This window comes from Python bivittatus, unplaced genomic scaffold (genome assembly GCF_059951505.1).
Source record: "Python bivittatus isolate LINGU-HERP-01145 unplaced genomic scaffold, Pbiv_v1 ctg000070_np1212, whole genome shotgun sequence".
NCBI classification, from domain to species: Eukaryota; Metazoa; Chordata; class Lepidosauria; order Squamata; family Pythonidae; genus Python; species Python bivittatus.
This window is the reverse complement of record NW_028277034.1, coordinates 22,177,873-22,200,579: the sequence shown is the minus strand read 5'-3', so window position 1 is coordinate 22,200,579 and position 22,707 is coordinate 22,177,873. Positions and strand designations below refer to the sequence as shown.

The window sequence follows — 22,707 nt, the reverse complement described above, 5'->3', positions numbered from 1 at the left end:
CAAAACAAAAAGTATAATAACAAGAGATGCAGATTAAGTTACTGAAAGTCTTTTTGAAAAAGCTCCATTTTTAATAACTTCCTAAAAAGCACCAGAGAGGAAGCCAGTCTTATCTCAGCAGGAAGTTTATTCTGTAGGATTAGTGTTGCTACAGAAAAGCAGAGCCTTCAGGGCTTTGGTTCTCCCGACGTTCCGGAAGCAGGGAACAATAAGCAGCCCCATAATTTAACAGCCAGGCTGAATCCAGTTGGAGACAGTGGTCCCTTCAGTATCCAGTGCAAAACCTACAATATAGGTGTTCCATGCTTCAAACACTGGGACCCCATTGTAACACAGGTTGCCACATTGAAGACTAATTGTAATTTCAAGGTGGTCTGTCGAGGCAGCCTAGGTAAAGCATACTGCAGTAGTCTGTCCAGGGGGTGATGAGAGCATGAATGACTGTATCCAGGTCTTCCTGTACCAGTTAAGATGCAACTGGCATATGAGCTAGAGCTGGACATACACTCCTCCCCTTACTAACCTGCTCTCAGATGGATAGTGCTGTCTGCCCAAGGACAACACGGGCAGCAAAGAAAAGCCCCAATGTACAAATAGTAACTCTTTTACATGGTTCAATTTGAGTTTCTTATATTGACAGCTTCCAGACACCAGGACAGAACATCAACAGCATCTCCCTTCACAGGCTGAGGTAGTAATGTATAATAGGATATCATCAGTATATTGATGATACTGCAGCCCAATCTGTTAGACAAACGACCCTAGCAATTTCATTTAGATGTTAAAAAGCAAGGGACTGAGGACTGATCCCTGTGATACCTCATTGTGAGGAGCCACTGAGCAACCTTTCTTCCTGAACTAAAACAGAGTGAAATCATCTACAGAGGAATGAGCAGTACCACTGCAAAATAGTGCCCCCAAACTCCACAACCAGTCCAATAAGATGCTGAGTGGTCTAAAAGAACCAGGAAAGAATCACTATCCTCATTGAGGTTGTGATACATCCAGGAGAGAGATCAATTCCATCTTTTCTATATACAAGAATGAACCCAGAGTGGAAAAGTTCTAAATAATGCTTCCTCTAGGGTGCTTTGTTATTATTTTTGGTATCTGTACTTGGTATCTCAGCTCGTTCTGAAAATCAGCCTTTCTGACCCATCTTCTAGAATTTCTGGAGACTACCTTGTATTATTTAAGTTCCTTTTCTTCCATTTCCTATTCACATCCCTTTTTCTATTCAGCATTTTATAGAGCTCTGCATGTATCCACATATTGTCTTTTGATTTTTCCCATTATTGCCTCTTCTGGGGATGGTTTGCTATTGAGCCTTTAATATTTTTTTTCATATGATTTCCCATTTTTCCTGGCACTTTTCTCCTTTAAAATTTCACGCCATTGGATCTTATCTACAAATTCATCAAAATTTGTTGTACTGAAGTCCAGTATATAAGACTGACTCTTCTAAGTTTATCCTCTCCTGAATATCACAAATTCAGGAATAAGAATGTCACTTTTCCCAAAGGGGGTAGTTATCTTAACTCCTTTAACCAACCACTGGAGAAGATTAAATCCAGGACAGCAAACCCCTTGTTCTTTTGAGTAAGTTGTAGCTTTCCAATGCTATGTGCCAGTCATGAATATCATCCCATTAGGTTTTGGTGATGCTTTTTTGCACATTTGCCTTCATGAGGTAATGTCTCCATATTTCCCTATTTATTTCCCATACTCTCTACATTGGCGTAAAAACATCTGAGGTTTTGAGTAGCACCACTTACTGCCCACTCTGTTGTAGTTTCCTATGTAATCCTGGCCTCCTGGTTCTCCTTTGGCCCCAATCTTTGGCTTCTGCCCATCTCTCCCTTTCTATTCAAGTACAATATCCTTGTGGTGAGACTGGAGAACTCCCTACCATCCACTTTCTTCGAAATCCTGGTAAGGTGTAGCTTAGGGTTTAAATTCTTGGAACAGAAGTGTACCTTCGGCAAATTCATCTTAATTTAATTTATATTTACGAAATGTAGTTAAATCTGATTAGTGCTATTGCTATTTTTGTTAGCTTGTTTATTAACCAAATTTATTTCTGACATGCACAGGACAAGACAACAATTCCATTTGGAATGACAGGCTGTTAAGTCTTTTGTGAGCAGTATTAAGCCTCAAGCATTAAGCCATTTGTCTCCAAAATAGTGTCAAGAAATTGCTCTTAATATTTTTATGGTAATATCCAAATAAACAATTATAGTTATGCTTAAATAATACTATAATGAATTCCAGCTAGGACATTTTAAATCTGCACCTACCAGTAATTACATAATTCAAATTACTTCACATATTGACAGAGGGATATGAGATGTCTTGATTCATGTAAGCTGTTAAACAGCATATGTGTTATTTTAAACTATGCAATGGGATAGTGATTTTTTGACCTTTCAAAAAAACCCAGTGTGTGTTGTTCTTGAACAGTCTTCATCCAAGTAAACAACACAGCAATCATATGCATTGGCCAGAGCAGCAGTGAAGAGTGAGAGATACCTCATGCTGATCAGAATTTCTCTGGCATGCAAATGAATACTTTTAGGTTCCCAGCTTCTCTCACTGGGAAAATGTCCCTATCTAATGCTGGGCTATTCCAACCTCAGAGAGCACAAGCCTTGAAACTTGATGGACAGATGGGAAAAAAATAATCTGATGTCATTGATCGGAGATTGGAATCCTGTCTCTGACTATAGAGGAAGGCGCCCAGTGAATTCTGTCACTCTGGGATGCTGCCGTAGGAGCCACGGATTGTCATCCAAGTATACCAGAATGGCTCTATATACTTACTGTCTCAAATTCATTAAAAGCACTGGATTCCAGTTTTATAACAATTCGTTATAATTACATAACTTTATATTTTAGAGGTAAGGTTCCATACATCCCAGAGTTTTCTAATTAATTACAAGTTTGTGAAAAATTGTTAGAATTATTTCTGCTTTGAAATGCTAGTTTTGTACTATAAAAGATGCAACAGTTCCTTCCTAATCGGTATTATAATTATTGAAAATCCACAATGGCATAACTACACTTCTCCAAGATGGCAAACTTGACTAGCTAAACAAAAAGCTGGCCTGAAAAGGAATTGCTGAAATCTCCTTCTCCATTTCTCACAGCACAGTGAATTATTATCAGCATCTGACCTAATTTGTGAAATGGAAATAAGCTTCACACAGCAACATGTATTCAAATCACATAATGCTTCTAATAACACCTTAGTATTAAAATTTTATTTCTTCATTTAACTAAGAGCCCACTACCTTATCAATTTAATTTTTGTTTGTGTGAATTAGTTTTTTCAAAAATGTGAGAAATTATAATGGCAAATCCCTTTTTTAAAAAACTCTCTGAGGGGGCAAGAATGAGTCTACAGAAAATGAAGGAATATTTTTTTCCAATTCTCTATCACAGAAATAATAATTGGTTTAACTGAATTGCATAACATAGTAACATTGGGTTTTGTATTTACAATGATACAACAGGCTTAAAATCATCTAATAATCATCACTGTAATGGTCTACTTTGTCATTAATAATTTGTTTTAAAAAGGCAATTTATTCTCATGGGCAATTTCATATTAGGCTTGATAGCTAAATTCTACCTTCTGAATCAGGGACCATACCTTAAAGATCAGAGGCTAGGGAAGAAAGTTACTATGGAACAGAGCTATGATCTTTTGCCTGCTTGTGACTTTTCTGAATATAGTTAGGTTGCTACCGTGTGACACAGAATTTTGGAGTAGAACAAGCAAAAAAACCCACCAAAAAACAGAAAACAAAAACCCAAACCCTTTCTGCTATGAACAGAAGAGGAACTAAAGTATTTAAAATTCATTTTATTTGTATATCTTTTATGCCAGTTTATCAATACAAGTCTGGTAAGTGAAAAAAGGCACTGAGATTTAAACTTAATTAATATACACAGCTTGATTTGCTGTATCATAGAAAATGTAGTATAGGTTTTGATTCAAATGACTGCCCCAGCACAGTACCATCTTTCTGCTGTGAGGATACAGCAAGCTTTTATTTGTGCAAATGTACAGAAATGAGATATTTGTCCCAAGGCCTTTATAAGGTCTACATCAGCGTTGTGACTTTGTGTCTGAATTCAAACTGTTCAATAATTGCTTTGTTTTGTTTTTAAAAATTAGAGACTCTATAAATAAATGTGCTGATATTTTACAATTTTAATCTGCTTACCTTTTCTTTCTAGGAGAATTTTCCTCATCTTAGCAGTTTTTGGCATTCACATATGTTCCCCATGAGGAGAAGACCAACTAAAATAACTAATGTAAAATTTTCCTGTTGCATTACTGCCTAAATTGCAAAGAATTATTATATTTATACTGTGCCATTGTATTTAAAGTAGCTCAGACCCATCTTTGTACAATTTAGCCTCCAAGGAATTTTTTTTTTTTTTTTGGCACATGACCTTTGAATTATTCTAGACAGCAAGTTTATTATGATATACAGTGCATTCGGAAAGTATTCAGACCCCCTTCACTTTTTTCAGTTTTGTTATGTTGCAGCCTGATACTACAATCGTTCAAATTCATTTTTTCTCTCATTAATCTACACTCAGTACCCGATAATGACAAAGTGAAAACAGAGTTTTAGAAATGTCTGTAAATTTATTAAAAAGGAAAAACTGAAATATCACATTGGCATAAGTATTCAGACCCTTTGCAACAACACTTGAAATTTAGCTCAGGTGCCTCCCATTTCTCTTGATTGTTGCTGAGCTGTTTCTACACCTTGATTGGAGTCCACCTGTGGTAAATTGATTGGACATGGCTTGGAAAGGCACACACCTCTCTGTAGAAGGCCTCACAGCTGACAATGCATACTGTATCAGAGCAAAACCCATGAGGTCAAAGGAACTGCCTGCAGAGCTCAGAGACAGGATTATTACAAGGCACAGATCTGGGGAAGGCTACAAAAAAAATGTCTGCTCCACTGAAGGTTCCCAAGAGCACAGTAGCCTCCATAATTCTCAAATGGAAGAAGTTTGGCACAACCAGGACTCTTCCAAATTGAGCAATTGGGGGAGAAGAGCCATAGTAAAAGAGGTGACCAAGAACCCGATGGTCACTCTGACTGAGCTCCAGAGATCCTGTGTGGAGATGGGACAAAGTTCCAGAAGGACAACCATCACTGCAGCCCTCCACCGATCTGGGCTTTACAGCAGAGTGGCTAGACGGAAGCCTCTCCTCAGTGCAAAACACATGAAAGCCCGCTTGGAGTTTGCAAAAAAGCATCTGAAGGACTCTCAGACTGTGAGGAACAAGGTTCTCTGCTGTCATGAAACCAAGATTGAACTGTTTGGCTTCAATTCTAAACGTTATGTCTGGAGGAAAGCAGGCACCGCTCATCACCTGCCCAGTACCATCCCAACAGTGAAGCATGGTGGTGGCAGCATCATGCTGTGGGGTGTTTTTCAGCAGCAGGGGACTGGGAGACTGGTCAGGGTTGAGGGAAAGCTGAATGGAGCAAAGTACAGAGATTTCCTCAATGAAAACCTGTTCCACAGCGCTCAAGAGCATAGACTGGGCCGAAGGTTCACCTTCCAACATGACAATGATTCTAAGCACACAGCCAAGACAACACAGGGATGGCTTAGGGACAACTCTGTGAATGTCTTAGAGTGGGCCAGCCAAAGCCCTGACTTGAACCCTACTGAACATCTCTGGAGAGACCTGAAAATGGCTGTCCACCGACAGTCCCCATCCAACCTGACTGAGCTTGAGAGGATTTGCAAAGAAGAATGGTAGAAAATTCCCCAATCCAGGTGTGCAAAGCTTGTCGTGTCATACCAAAAAAGACTCGAGGCTGTAATTGCTGCCAAAGGTGCTTCAACAAAGTACTGAGTAAAGGTTCTGAATACTTATGCCAATGTGATATTTCAGTTTTTTTCTTTTTAATAAATCTACAGACATTTCTAAAATTCTGTTTTCACTTTGTTATTATGGGGTACTGAGTGTAGATTAATGAGAAAAAAAAATGAATTTGAACGATTGTAGTATCAGGCTGCAACATAACAAAATTGAAAAAAGTGAAGGGGGTCTGAATACTTTCCGAATGCACTGTAATTGTAGGGAACCACTAGCACTATATAACATATGCACTGAAGGCACTATAGTAATAACTTATTCTCTGAAATATATACTATCCTAAACCAAAGTGAAAGACAATTTTCCCAAAGATATTTTCAATCTCAGAAGATCAGTTTTCTCACTGCCAAAATTTCCCAGTGACACAGACATTTTGAAGAGGAGATCCTTTCAATCAGTAACTTTCTACGTTCAGGTGGAGGTGATAGGGAATGTTAATGGAGAATAAGAATTTTCTCCCAGTTTTGACCCATTACTGATATACTTTTCCCCAAATATAAAGGGTAGTACCACAATGAAAATTATTTGTAAGAGCATCTACCAACACCTACAGGAGCTTTGGTTTCCTCTTAGAGACGTCTTAAAACCAGTCCAAATATGCATGAAAAGTACACATAATTCTGACTCTTAAAGTACATGACAATATTTTATTGATGTGGATCATAACACCCAACACACATGCATACACGATCCCAAGTTTCAGCCAGCCTGCTACATAACCTAGTTAAATATTTGGATAGTTTCAATGAAACTCTACTAGCTTTAATCCAGAAATGTTTAATCTGGTTTGCACAGCAAGCTGATGTTGAACAAAACAAAAAACAAAAAACCAATGATTCTCCTCCTCAAAGCAAAAGCAAGTCTTTAAAGAATGAGCTGTTACTGCAGTACTAATAATACTCTGACTCCCACCAAGATTTTTCAGTGTTTTAATTAACAGCACATTACCCAGAAATAATTCCATATGTATGTTCCGTAAACAAACCTCAGGCTTTCATACAGATCTGACCTGAAATGCACCATACTGTACTGCGTGTTCATAAATAAGCCAGTTAAGTACAAGGAGACACATTTATATGCAACCTCTTGCACACCAAGGCCAAAGTTTCTGAGCAGTATATTAAAAGTGTATTTCACTGCTTCTATGCTAGCAAGAATGGGGCAGAGAATTTTCTTTATTTTTGCTAAGCAATTTAACAGCTTTTAAAGAGATATCTGCAAATATCCTCATGTAACTGGCAGTTCAATAAAACTGCAAAAACAAAAATCTAATTTGTACTGGGAAATAAAAGAATTTACAACAGTTATTGTCATCTAAATTAGTGTAGTACTATAGTCATATAACCAACTCATTATGTTCAAAGCTGTTTATAAGACCTTTGGAATACTGAAGACACTGTTTCACAAGTCACCATACTCAGCAAGGGCTTTGAACAGATTACTCAGAAATTAGGAATGTAGATTCCATGTTAAGGAAAGCAATTGAGAACTAGGTTCCATACATGCCATATTTTTTAAGAATTCAGAAACATGTCACATTTCAATGAAATTCTAAACAAAGGCCTTCAACTGATTTTCAGTGACTTGTAAGGTTAATTCTGGAACACGGTTTGTGGATTCCCTCCACCCACATATCCTTGACAGGGACTGGTTGAAGTGTTTAGTAATAGAAACGAGTGCATGCGATATTCATTCTTTGTTTTAATATGCATCTGTCTATTCCTCCTTCGCTTTATTGGTTATTACCAGCAACTAGTGAACCAGAGATAAAATATGTGAAAATATTATGTTTTGTCAGTCTTTTTCCATAACAAATATTTTGCCAATGAAGCTATTACTGCAGTACTAACTTCATACAATGTGACCTAGTATCATCTCATCTTTTCTAACTATTAGAGCTTGAGGGGGATTATTTATATGATTCTTTCTTATAATACATTCATCTTTATTGTAAGTTAAATTACTTACATCATGAATAGAGTCCAGGAGCTTTGTCAGTTGATAAAATCGCTGCCAACTTTGCCCAGAATTGTTTGGATGTTTAGTTACCATTTTTCTAAGTTCTTTAATATAATTTGCCCTCATTTCTTCAAATGCAGCTTGGCTCTTGAGACCATCCTTGGGAACTACAACAAAAAAAAGTAAAATGTGCATTATTCAACCTTTTGTCAAACATAAAAGAAAAGCTGTTTGCTACAAGTAAGATCATTTGTTAATGATCAAAAAACAAAAACTTGGTTTAATACAGTTTCCATATTTCCTGTGCATTGTGTATGTTGGCAATTGTATAGGCCCTCTGACACTTGCAAAGTGTTCATTACAGATGAATGTACAGGGAAGGGTGAGCTGGAGTATTTAATAACAGAGGGCAAGTTTTGAAATGTGCCTGCTCGTGCTCTCTTTCTCTTTCACACAAACATCACATAGGAATGAAATATCTTTTACAATGCCAAATCTTTTATAATGTTCCTAAACTCTAGTCAACTCTTACTGTAATTTATTTTAGTTCCTGAAATCATTTCTAATACATAGAACAATTCCAGAGTGAAATTGATGTATACTCTCAAAGATGGAAGAAACAATGCATTAATATTTACTTCTATATACAATACTAAAAATAATGCTTTTAAGTCAGAATTCTTGTACAACTTAATTCTTTTAGGTTGCAAATATAGTACAGATGAAAAATATCTGAAAATCATACTATGCACAATAGAAACATGTTTTGTAATATTTTTCCTTAAATGTTTGATCAGATCTGGCATTTTCTTCTTCTTTAGAGCATTCTCATGCTATTTTTCTTCCCAGAATGACAGTGCCATTATTCTGGCTATGTTTATAAAATCACATACAATTATACGGCATATTGAATAGATTGCCCCTAGAGTATCTAGAAATATCTGACAAGTTAACAAACTTTATTTAATTATTACACAATTTATTTAATTATGTGTCATCTCAATGGTTGTGTATTCTTCTACATTATGATAAGTCAAAATACGCAGTCTCAGTTTCAGGATTCCTTCCTGCTTTTTACAGGCCCTGGAACATTTCCTAATACCCATACCATACATATACAAAGTCTATAAGCATGAGATAGTTTTGAAAAAATACAAATACTGACCAGATGAAGGACACCCCCACTCCCACCCCACCAATTTGTGATGTTATCCTACACAGTTTTTTCTTTGCCTGTTAACAGCAGCCCTCAGTCATAAAACTGTTGTATATCAATGCAAAAATGCATGCTGCTATTGTGTCAAACAATTTTTTAACTTATACATGAGTCTCAACCATCATTCTGGAATCAATTTTGAAATAATACAGCCTGTTGTCGAAAATATGTGGAAATGAGAACCTGGTATAGTATTCAATAATGCTATCAGATGCTACTTAATACAAGAAAGTATTATGGCAGCATTCTTACACCTGGGTGTCATCTTTTTCTTTTCTTTATAATAATTTTTATTAGAGTTTTCAAATACAAGAATAAAAAACTAATACAAACTAAGGAAATTTATAAAAAGTAAAAGAAGAAAAAGAAGTGCAAAGAACTAGAGAAAATAAAAAAAAAGAAAGCAAAAAAAAGAGATATATAAAAGATGACTCCCTCCCCCCAGTATAAATAGTTTCAGTAATTTAATACCTCTTCTTCCCATATCTCATCTCTTACCAATAATCAAACTGTAAAAATTCATCTTTCAACCCTAATCAGCAAAAGTTCATTTAGGGTACCAAAAATAATAACATGTATTTTAACCTTAATCAAAGAAATCCATTTTATAGTCCAGTTTATCACTTTCTCTAAAACATAAATCAAAAAAAAAAAAAATCCCTCCCCACCTATACGCAAATCCTAAAAACCTCATCCTTCAGTCCTGGTCAAAATGAAATCCCATTGGTAACTACCAGAAACCACAACTTATATTTTAATCATAGTCAAACAGATTCACTTTATACACCTTCTTTTTACTTTTAAAAAGTTTAAACTTTAATCCTGACAAATAATGTCCCACAAATTGATTCCTTATTATTTTCTCTTTGTCTTCTTTCAGGAATAGCCTCAGTAGTTTCTCTATGTCTCTTCTCAGGAACAGCTTCATTAGTTAGACACATCCCTTTTGTAAATCCGTAATAAAAAGGCTTTCCAAATCACTCTTCTGGTTTATTATTTGTATGTCCCCTTTCATCTGTAAATCCATTTTAGCATCTTTTTCCATTTTCAGATCCACAACATCTTTTTCCAAATCACCTTTATAACCCAGCATCTTTTAAAACTCCAAATCTACATTCAAATCAGCCTCAGTCTCTGTTTTCACCAATTAAATCTGTTGTTATTCTATATCTTTCTATTAAAGCGTCAGACAGTCTTTTCAGTAATTTCTGGGTACACTGCTCCAAAACTGTCTTAAACTCTTCTATAGGCAAATAGTATTGCTCTATTGTATTAATGGGTTTCTTCCCCTTTAAATATAATTGGTTGTTCTCTCTGGTTCCCTCAGTCAAGTCCCCAAGAGATTAAATTATCATCTGTTTATTTTCCAGACAAGAAAACTTTCCCACAGGAGGATTTTTTTACAATTAATTTCAAAATCTTCATATATTGTTTATTAATTTTTAAACACCCCACAGGAAATATTCTTTTGAGTCCATCTAGCCTTAACTTTTCAAATCCTTTTGCTGTTCAAAAAGTAAACCTTTTCTTTTTAATCCTTAGATTTACATGTAGCTTCTTTCATCCAAGGTAGAAGGAGATTCTCCCAATGTAATAAAACTTGCCCTTCAGAAGGTTCTTAACTTCTAAGTAATCCATAAAAAGCAACTTCCTAAAGTAACGATGAGAGGAGGAAGGCAGACCCAGCGTCCCTTTGAAAGATGCCAAATTGTGGCTTGGGCAGGATGTCTTTCCCTCAGCTCCCAGAACTCTCAAACCCGCTGGAGATTGCTATTTTGCAATCTCTTCGTAGGGAGATTCTGTATGGAGTAGACTTGTGGGCAATCCTTGTCTTCCCCTTTAACCAGAGAGGGGTTCCAAGGAGCCAATCCCTTCACCGACGCCTCTTTTTGACAGGGTTGTCAGCTCCACAAAAGTGGAGCCGTCTTCAGTCTGCCATTACTGTCCCTGAAGCCAGTGTCATCTTTTTCTTGTGTGAACTTCAGTGATATAAAAACTCTGAAAATCATTCCTCCTCTTGGTGAACTTACAAAAGACATCTTGGAACTAGGAAAAATAGAATGATGGAGTAGACATGCCCTTGGCTTAATCCAGAACAGCTTATTTCATATAAAAAGTCAGTTACGTTTTAAAAGTTGGACAGGAGATCCATGTATTATTAGACGCTTCCAAGCAAGCTTCAACTGATTTTTATGTTGCTTCAAAATCTTACCAGTATTGTGCAACATATACCAACATATACTTCCTAATATGTAACCTAGTATGCTAATCATATGTCTTCAGTCTAAAAACAAAGCTCAAAGAACTCCAATAATGCAATATATTTTTCTGATGTTCAGTTACCTGTTAGGTAAACAAATTACTTCCCTTCTGCCTTGTAAACCTGGATTCTTATTCCTAATCCAACATTCTTCTATTATGATCAATTGCAAACAAAATTGCATATATAGATAGTGTTAATTTCATGTTATTAAGAGAAATAACTTGCAATTTCGTTAGATATACTGTAGGTTTCATGGTAAAATAATCTAAAGGGAGAAAACTGGCATGGGAAGAATAAGCAACATATTTTAGCATGGAAGTCTACCTGCAAAACTCAGGCTTTTGTTCACTAGTAAGTGCTGGAGTGTGACATCTAAAAGCCTGTACCCTTTCTTATTTTTCAAGTCCAGATTACTCAATGAATACCTCATTTGTTTGTTTGTTTGTTTATTTTTAAAGAAAAGCTGAACTTTGTCGAATAGTATTCCAAAATGATGATGACATTAAAAGAGAGATTCAGAGGCTCAACAGCTGTTCCAAAAGAGCAATAATGTTCTAAATGTTTATCTAAATAATTTAGCAGCTGGAGACAAGCAAATAGCTGGTCTGGGAGCTGTTATTAGATCATTTCAGTTTTGGAAAAGATGCTAATGGGAGGTAAATGGCACTTCATACATTTAACAGGAATCTATCTGGACCACTATTTGGGTAGGGGGAGAAAAGAATTTGAATGGGCAACCTGAGAATAGTAACAGTTAAATTGTACTGATGCTTTTCTGAGGGAATTGACAGTGTAGAAAGAAGGAAGCACTATTTGGATCTACAAGCATCCTATAGATCTCAATGAGGGCATAAACCTGTTGCTTTTGTTCCTAGTATAATTAGTGAATATCAGAATGGTTACAGAATGACAGGCTTCTTGCCTTCCTAATAAGTATGTTCTAATTTCTGGCTATTGTACTATTACTGTGCTGTCATAATTGGTCCTTGACAATGGGAATAATCTAATTATAGAAGTCACAGGATGGACAACTTGCACCTCTGAACACTCTCTGAGATCAATGTTGATTCCAACAATGGTTCCACCACTTTTGACGTGTCATTAAGGCAGTGTTGTCCAAAGTTGGCCACTTTAAGATGAGTGGACTTCAACTCCCAGAATTAGTGGCCAACTTTGGACAACACTGCATTAAGAGCAGCTGTACAATTAGTTTGCTCTGTATCAACTCTTTCAAGCAGTAACTTCACAGAAAAGTTGGGCTATTACATCATTTCCTGGACTTCTACCCCTTTTTTCTCAGCCGTGCTCTTGCTATCCAATATATTTTGAGAAAGTTGTCACATTTTTACTGCCAACCTATAGTATGCATTGAAATCTCCCTTTTCTACCATTCAAATGCTATGCATCATTTTCATTCATTATTCAAGATGGCTTTCATGAAAAAAATGTTCATTCTTTGTGTGTGTGTGTATGCATGTGTGTGCATGTGCGCATGTATGTATATAACTCAACATCAACAAAACTGCAACAAAATCTGTGCTCTTTTTAAATCAAATGGATCTACTGAATATCCAAATGGTACCCTGCTTCAGTAATATATGTGTAATCATTTCACTATTTATATATAACCAACTAAATATGATTAAAGAAGGATTTTTCCCTTATTTTGGCTCTCCCATTAATGGTTCAGTCAGCAAAGAGATGCATATATAAAAGATTTTAGGTTTATATAATCAGACATTAACTATACAACCCATTTTAGAAATATTTCTATGTTCTATATACTATCTAGGTGAACCTGGAACAAAATAAGAGTATAATGACATTGTGTATACTTTTTTAACAGGCAAATCTGAAAATTATTACACTAGCATCCACAGAATTAAATATATAAAAACTGATAATCAGAAACACAATTGAAACTCTAGAGTTTGGGACGTAAGCCCATTGGCTTCTCATTTTGATTATTGAATCTGGCAACTAGCTATCCTTCCTGTTCTGTGGGCTGGAGAAAAGCAAAAACAATTGAGATATAATGTGTGGTTTCTTCTATGTTAATTGAGAGAAGTTTCCTTCATGTGGCTACTATTCAAGTTTTTAAACAAATTCCAGAAACTGGTCACATGATTAAGCAACATCAACCAATTAAAACAAGCTTGGAAATAGTTTTACAGAGCAAGTTACTTGACATAGCTAACAGAATGGATAAAAAACCCTGAACAGCAGAACATTAACACTGGGAGGCGCTGGTCTAGCTAATTGGCTTCATAGATACTTATGGTACAGGGATACAAAAGAGGACAAAAAATTAAAAGGACATATAAGACAAAGTTTGATAAAAGTCTAGAAACTTATGAGAAAAATAAAAACTGCAGTAATCTCACAGTAAGCCTCTCCTTTAATGCTTTTCATATTGGAGATAACTACAGTAAGAAAAGTGCAATTACATATGCAGATATGGTCCATTCAGACCCCATGAATAAACCAAAAACACATCAAGAACTATTTAGCAAAGGTTGGAACGTACTATAGTTGACATACCTACAAATTGCTGGAAGAATAAAAACTGACCTCAAAAATGAGGTCAGAATTTGAAATGCTCATACAGAATCAAAACTACCTACAAGACATATATTGAAACTGTAACTCAGATATGGCACAGGGAGAGAACAAATTTAAAATTGCATGATAAAATGGATGCAAAACTAAAAAAACAGACATAACACAACAATGGGAAGAATTATGGGACAAATATATAAAATTTAGACCATGTTATACCTTAAGAGAAAACTGGTATAAAATGTTTTATAGATGGTATATAACTCTGTCAATAATTACCAAGATAGTCAAATCATTTAGTAATAAATGCTACAAATACCATGAGACAAAAATAACATTTTACCATATGTGGTAGACATGTAAAATAACTCAAAAGTACTGTAAATAATACACAGTGTTATTCAGATAATGTTAGAAATCATATTTGAAATGAAACCACTATTCTTCTTACTAGGCATAATTCTTAAACATATTAACAAAAATCCATACTTTACTAAGATACATGTTCACAGACACAAAGATAAACCTAGTACAACATTGGAAAAGGGATATGTTACCAATGATATCAGACTGGGAACTTAAACTTGGAGAATATGTAGTAATGGCAAAATTAACAGCATATATTTTACAACTGAAGTTCAATGAAATTAAACAAGAATGGCTTTCATATATACAAGGCAAATATAGACTATGGTTTTTAAGGGGAAAAAGAACTCTTTAAAGAACTGAAATGAGAAACCACAACAAGTTTAAATGTTTATAAATATTGTACATCAGTCAGAATACAATAGGGCAGTTAGGAAATTAAGATTTGTTTATATTGTTTTTAGTAGCCTGCCTGCCTGCCTGCCCTTCCCTCCCCGCTCCATCCCTTTTCTTTCTTTCCTTCTTTCCTTCCCTCTCTCTCTCTCTCTCTCTCACACACACACACAAATAGTGGAAATTTGGGGATTCAGCTCAGAGATTCAAATCTTTTTCATACTGTTAAAATAAGCTAAAGCACTTTGTTTTTCATTGTTGATTTCTCATTAAAGATATACTGAACACTAACTGTACAATCTTGGTAATTCTTTTATCTACTTCCTGATGTTATATTTTTGTATCAACTATTTTCCCTTTTTTTCCTTTTCTCCTTTCACTTGCCTGTTCACTGTTTTTTCTTTATTTCTTTTAAAATTAATAATAAATATTTTTTTTAAACTCTTTTTAAACTCATCTTTTTAAGTGGGAGAACTTGCACAATTGGTGGCTGACTAAATACCTTTTTGCCCCACCGTACTTAAAATTACTTAAAATTTTACTTTTACTTAAAATTAAGGAATGGCTATATCACCGTTCCTTTCCCTACTTCCTGTCTACCCTATGTCAATTTATTTCTGGAAGCAATTTATTTCAGGTTATAGTTTCAGTGATGGGAGACAGATCCCAGGATTGTGCTAGACTTTCAACAAAGTTGAACACTTGATCCATGATAAGTGTTTCTGTCCTACAGATACTTTGTATACCTTAAATCACCAATTATTTCCTTACAAGAAGGAATCCCAATTATAAGAAATACATATTATAATACCATATATAATCAAGGCTATAGACCTCTCTCATATAAAGGGATGGAGAATTGGGCTATACATGAAGGCCTCTATCCCATTTGTGGAAATACTGACAGCAAAACTGAGTGACCAGCACTTTTTCTGGCAATAGTGAGCACTTAAAAGATTTATTCTAAGGGGTTCAGTGAAGTGGAACAGAGGTGGCACTGAATCTGCTGTATCCAAGCCTCTTTTGTTGACCGGAAAAGCTTCATAATCTCTCCCTTATGGTTAATTGTACTAGAGTAAGTACTAGGGATACAAACAAATGAACTGAATTCTACAGGACAAATATACACCTCCTGCTTTTTTCTTGCTCAAATCAGCATATCAGGACATTCTAAATAGTAAATTTTAACTATTTAGATTATTCATGCAGAACCCTGGTAAAAACTGAATTGTAAAAATTGTATTTACTGGTTAGGATGTTACTGGTTAAGATGTTAAGGTATATGTAATATTCCTTGCAACTTTATCCAAACACCTTCTCTGTGTATTAGATTAGTAAATAGTCCAAATCACACCATGAACATGATGGATAAGTAGGGGTACACTGAAAAAGAGAAACCCTCCAGTTATCAATCATCTCCTAACAACTTGATGGGCCATTCTGAAGACAATCTTTGAACATAAACTTATCACATCAGCAAGTTCATGTAGGTGGGCATAACTGGAATCATGGAAGCATATTTTACAGATTCGTAAATATGGCTGATGTGGGAGTTATGGTTACTTGCAATGTGCCCATTTAGCAGAAAGCAAATTATCCTTTTCTCATATTTATATATCTATATGTGTATGTGTATAGTTCAGGCACATATACAAATTTCCAAACACAATACTGGATTGTGACTTCCCTCTTGTTGTTATTTTAGTAATAACATATATGAAGCTTACAAACATTCCTAGAAACAACTATAATGCTAGAGGTATACTTTGAAGCATGCAGGATTCCCTTTTTAAAAATTTTAAGCAACTTAACCTTAAAGAAATGCAAATAAACATGTCAGGAAGAGAAACTGGGCAAGTGCCATTTTGGGGATCCCAGCTTTAATACACTCTAGGGTTTTAAAGGTAAAAACAAATACAGATTTGTAATGAGCAACAGAGTCAATGCCATCTTCCTATGGGCTGCAAAATAGGAACTTGTACATTCTCGCACTGAAGCTAGAAGGCTTATTGTCAATTACCAGCCCCTTTTAGGAGCCTAGCAACTACAGTATATTTTGAATTAACTTCAAAGCTATCACACAATACATTAAAGTAATCAATCCTGATTTTCAAAAACTGCTGTAGATGTCATATCCAAAACACTGGAGCAATTACTTAAAATGGATTTAAGCCTCTTCTAGCTCTTAAAATCAAATTTCTTTTCTTTCATTGTAGAATTTATTGGATTCTGATTAATTAGTTATTACAATAATATATGATATTATAGCATTTAAAAGTTGTGACTGGAATTATCAAGAAACATACCTGTGCTTAACAGCAACAAAACTTTCATAATAGTGTATTCTTCAAAGCTAAGCTGCAAACGAACAAATTGAAGGCTGATCTGGTGCATTCCTTGGCATAATTCAAACATTGCAGACTGCCGCATCCTTTCTCTGTAAAAGGCAAGATACAGATAAGAATAAAGATATGCTGAAACTTTTAAATGTGTTGTTATTTAATGTTTTGTATTGAATTTTGATATACTGTTTGCTGCCTAGAGTCGCTATAGTGAGATGGGCGACCATATACATCAAATTAATCATTTCTTCTTATAATTATGATAATAAAATAATTTATGTTGTTATTAGACAAAGGGGATAGCCTTTTCCTCAAGGAACATTATCATCTCATTAATAACTGTTTACAGACTACACTCAGAGTTTGGTTAACATCATAAAACACTGACTGAAGTATGACCCAGTCAAAATTAACCCCTCATAAGTGTCAATGGATTCTCTTTAGAGTGAAGCATGCAAAAGCTTTTCCCATGAAGGTTGCTAATATCTGTCCTTTGACAGGTTGCCTGATTGACTCAACCAACATTTTGGATGAAGATGCTCTTTTCAATCCACTTCAGTCCAGATTTAGGCCCAGTTTTGGAATAGCAAATGCTTTGGGTACTCTGCGAGAAAACTTTCATCAAGAAAAGAGAGTAGAATCATTTGGATCTCTTTGTGTTGGAGATAAAGGAATTATTCTACACTGGTTCTATTCAAATTTGATTTCTCATTGGTTGGTTTAGGAGGATTACACCTATTTTTAGGGAGATCCAAGAACTACAGTATGGGATTCATCAAGATTTTTATTCCTACTTAATATTTTCTTGAAACCACTATAAACAGTTTTAGGTGGATGTAGGCTGAGATTAGTATACTGATAACACCCAGTTTTATCTTCCCTTTTCAACTAATCCAGCTAAGATATTGGATGTCTTCAACTGACTATATAATGACTAGATGGGATTCGATAAATAGAAGCTCAAACTAGACAAGCTGGATGAACTTTTGACTCTCCTGATGGGAAGAAGGTTGTACTTCCCCTGAACTATCAGGCATGGAGTTTAAGACATTCCTTCACTCATAATCACAAGGGGCATAAATAGCTTAATTAAGATATTCATTTAAGAACCCCAGCTGATATAACAACTACATTAGAATAAAGTTAGTTTGGTTTGATTGTTGCAGAATATTGTATGTGAGATAAAACCACAGTTTTGGAAACGTTGGGTAGTTCAAGCCAGAGCTATTAACTAGGATTAGTCAACATGAATATATTTTGCTAACACTTTTGTCCATTTCAAGGTCCAGTGCCCACTTCTAAAGTAAAGATACTGCACTTTAAAGTGTAAATGAAGACTTGGCTATTTAAAGCAACATCTTCTCTCATATATATCTGTCTAGACTTACATCTTCTGTAGCTCTTCTCCTGATGCTCCCATCAGATGAACTCAGGCAGATGGCTACAAGAGAAGGGCCATTTTCATTTCCAGCAACCAAATTATGGAATGGCCTTCAGAAAAAGGTGTGTCTGGCATGCAAATATTTTTTTTCACTGTCATGCTAAGATATTTTCCTTTTCTCAGGAATTTTAGAGCTTTTTAAAAAGGGTTGCTGAAGTAGTAGATGAACCAAATTTCAAACTATATTTTATCATATAATCAGGCAGCATATTAAAATATTTTCAAATTGTCTTAAAATTTCTCATTGTAAATTCATAATTCATTTTTATTGGTAAGAAAGCAAAAGCTACTTAAAAAAAAAATCTATCTCCTTTCCCCAAAATTATTTAGAGAAATTGAAAATAAATGCTACCTGAAGCAGAAACTGAATGCAAGTCAAAGTGGTAATATTTTTTTAAAAATTTAACTTAACTTTAATTTAATAAATTTTCTATAGCTGCCCGCTCTGTTAGAATCTAGGTGATTTACAAAATCCAGAAAACAACTAAACACACATAAATAGGCAGCCCAGACAACCAAAACAATAAACCATACAAATATGACTTGGGCTCCAGAAGTGCATCAATGAACACATTAACCCCAGGCCTGGAAACAGAGCCAGGTCTTAAGTGCTTTTCAGAACCCCAGGAGAGTGGGCATCATTTGTATCTCTGGAGCAATGCTTTTCTAGAGGGCAGGGGCAGCAACGGAGAAGGCATGCTTCCTAGGCCCTGGAAGATGCCAACGTTTAATAGAAGGGACCTGGAGTGCACTTGCTCTGCCAGAACATACCAGGCAGGCAGAAACAATTGGAGATTGGCGATCCCACAGATAACCAGACCCTATGTCATGAAGGGATTAATAGATGAAGGCCTTGAATTGCACCTAGAAGCCCACAGGCAACCAGTGCACTTCGCATAACAGCAGTGACACATGGGCTTAACATGAAGTGCCTCTTACTGCTTGTGCTGCTGCATTTTATAGCTGTAGCTTCCAGATGATATTCAAGGGCAGCCCAATGTAGAGGACATTGCAATAGTCCAATCAAAAGGTGACCAGGGTGTTAGTGACCATCTGAAGGACCTCCCAGTTGAGAAGGACAACTGGCACACAAGATGAACCTGTGCAAAGCCCTCCTAGCCACAGCTGTGAATCCAGGAGGTCCCTCAAGTTGTGCACCAGTCTTGAATGGGGAAGTACAACCCCATCCAAGACCAATGATGAAAACATCCCTAAATTGGGGGGGGGGGGTGGCAAACAGTCTTGTCAGGTTTGAGCCAAAGTCCATTCCTTCCCATCAATACCGGACAGCCTCCAGGCACTGGATTAGTCCACTGACAGCTTCATCTGTGCAGCCCATGGTTGAGATATAGCGCTAGTATCATTAATACACTAAACTGACAGATAACCTCATCTAACAGTTTCATGTAGATGTTAAACAGGAAGGGAGAGAGTGTTGAACTCTGAAGTGCCCCGTAAGTGAGTAAGGATGTGATCTCCCCTCCTCCATCCACATCAAGTTTAATACTAAGTTCACTTTCCAGCTAGAATTAAAGCTCACATATCAAAGGAAGATGAGCGTATAATAGAAGAATAAAAGAAAAGCTAGTATTTTGATTCCATAGATCAAGTATTTTGATTCCATAGATCAAATACAAGTAATGTATTTTTTCATAAGCAAAAGTAAAGGAAAAACAACAAAACAAAATAAAACAAATATAAAGGGTTAGCGGTCAAACATTAATTATACTAATTCATTGATTTCTGCACCAACCTAGTACAATGTGAAAATGTAAAGAGAAAAGAAATCAGGCAAGTAATTCCTTCCCAAATCAGGCAATACATAATTCCTTCCAGATAAGTGAAGATTGAACTTTTCAAGGAGTTAGCAACTTAACATGGAAAGGTTTGCTGCACATTAATGTGGCTATTATAATGAATAAAGTAATTCCTCAATTTCTGCAACTGTCCAAATTAACACAACCCTTTGCATACATTGTAGGGCATACATGTCATACATACATGTAGGACAGAGGCAGAAGGCTAGCAGAGCATACCCATGAACACCAACTAGCAGTCAGAAGACACAATGAAAACTCCTTAAATTAACAACACATGGACAGACTCAACCATAGTTTCAACTGGGAAACTGGGAGCATCCTAGACCAAGCTAAATCCAAAAACACCAGGAAATTTCTGGAATCGTGGCACTCAACAAATCAGCCATCAATAGACATATAGAAATAAACCATATTTACACATTATTCAAAAGAGACAATAAAAAAGCTAAGAAGGAAACAAACCAGAACACTTCCTCTCCAGCAGCCTACACCCAAATAAGCAGGGATTAACACCAGACAAACACTCAACCAGAAAATAATACTCTAATCAAGGAACTACCAAAGAGAAAACCCTACCCCACCAACACTGTCAGGGCAAGCTACTGTATATAAACAGGAACAAATCCCACACTCACTAGCACTGATGTTACCTAGTCAGGTAATGAAATGTCTGTAAGCAAACAACCAAGCTCAGAGAGCACCAAGGACTCCACAGTTCAGCCCTGAGCTGCATCTCTTCTATTGGAACAACCCATTTTCTACGCCTCTGCATTGGAGGCTTCAAATGAATAACTATTTTTCTGGAAACGTAGCAGATAAAATTCTTGGATAAATGTGTGTTAAAGTAGAATAAGCAATATAAATATAATTGCTCTTATGAAGAATTTGTTGATATCACTTACTGGATGGAACAATGAAAACAAAAAGAACAGCATAAATTTGAAGTTTGGTAGAAGAAAGCTTCAGAACTTTCACAATTTTCCTCATTACTTATTCTCAAATGAGGAGGATACTGTTATACACTGAGCTGTAACTCATATATTGAATGTATTCTCCTACAGATAAAACAATGTAATTTTGTCTGTTTCCAAATACTAAAACTATTTCTACCTAGAGCTAAGAAAAGGCTTAAAGATATTATAGCTGGCATCTTTCCAGCAATCACCACAGCAACTCAATCTGCTGGCTTTTCTCTTGCAGGTAAACCTTTGACCTTCTTATCTTCCATCCCTCTTCAGTTCTGCTGAGAGCTTTCTGCATTGAGTAGAAAGGTCAACTAGCACTGCTCCTTCTTCAGCCCACTTCTTCAGGTAGCACCCAAGAAATTATTTTCAGTAATTTTCCCACTTGCTCATGAACTAACCTAATTCAGATTTACCAGCCCAAACTGAGTTTTACAAAAGCCAACAACCCATTTTCACCAGGACGTTGTCTACCTCCATCTCATCTGTTAGGCATCACCTCTATCTCCCAGCTTTTTCTTCCCACAATTCTCTTTTTCAACTCTATATGCTGCCCCACTGCCCTTCTTCTGTGCCCTACGAAAATTTAAATTAACTTCTATCCCCAGCTCCTTGTCCACAACACATAGTACAGAGTGTTAGTTCAGCACTTTTTGGGTGTTTGCATAAATACATGAATACATGAAAAATAAGTAAGATGTGATGGTATACAGCAAGTAAGCAATGGATTGAAAAATCCAGAAACTTGGATAAAGAGATGCCAATTAAGTAATCAGCAAACTGAACCACTGGTGAATCCTGATTCATCTCCTAATATGCTGTTGCATAGGTAATTTCGGTCAAGGTATATCCTATTAAAATAAATGCCCCTCACCCCACCTTATCTCTAGAACCAAAGACCTACCACACTGACTTGTAGAGGTTTGTATTACACTAGCATTTTACTGAATATACTGGTGTTCTTAACTAGAAAGTAAGACTCTACTACTTAATATTTCTTTTATAATTTTACTGAAAACCAACACTTAAAATTGGTATTTTAAAAAGTAATAATAGTTGTTCACATATATTCACATTTTCAGTCTAAAGTCCCTATATAGTAATTATAGTTCTTTCAGATTAAATTTCTATCTTTCTTTGCTATCACTTCATATTCATTCATGTCAGGTTCAATACAGCCCTTTTATAAAAATATGTATTCTAAAAAATATGCCACTTAGTGGTTTTTTTACTTTTTTATGGCACTAAAAAAATCCCACTTTCCAGTATCTCTCAACAGTAGTTTTAAGCATTATTTCAGCATTACATAATGAAAAGTCAACCTTGCACTATTCAGTTATTCCATATAGATACTCCAGCAGCCATAAATGTTCTCTTGGTCATTCTCTTTGATCATTATGATTTCTACAATAGCAGAAAAATCTCCTTCAGTAGCAGAATTCAATGGCACTTACATTTGATTA

At 35.8% G+C, this 22,707-nt stretch overlaps 1 protein-coding gene across 10 annotated transcripts in view; it reads right to left on the bottom strand.

Moving 5' to 3' along the window:
- Positions 1-22,707, bottom strand: part of NR3C2 (nuclear receptor subfamily 3 group C member 2) — a 174,555-nt gene that overhangs the window by 7,450 nt on the left and 144,398 nt on the right. For all 10 annotated transcript variants that reach the window (XM_088132768.1, XM_088132774.1, XM_088132775.1 and 7 more), the window contains 2 exons: positions 16,986-17,116; positions 7,892-8,049 (listed from right to left, as the gene is read on the bottom strand). In XM_088132768.1, coding sequence (XP_087988894.1) covers positions 7,892-8,049; positions 16,986-17,116 — 289 coding nt within the window. The remainder of the gene's footprint in view (positions 1-7,891; positions 8,050-16,985; positions 17,117-22,707) is intronic.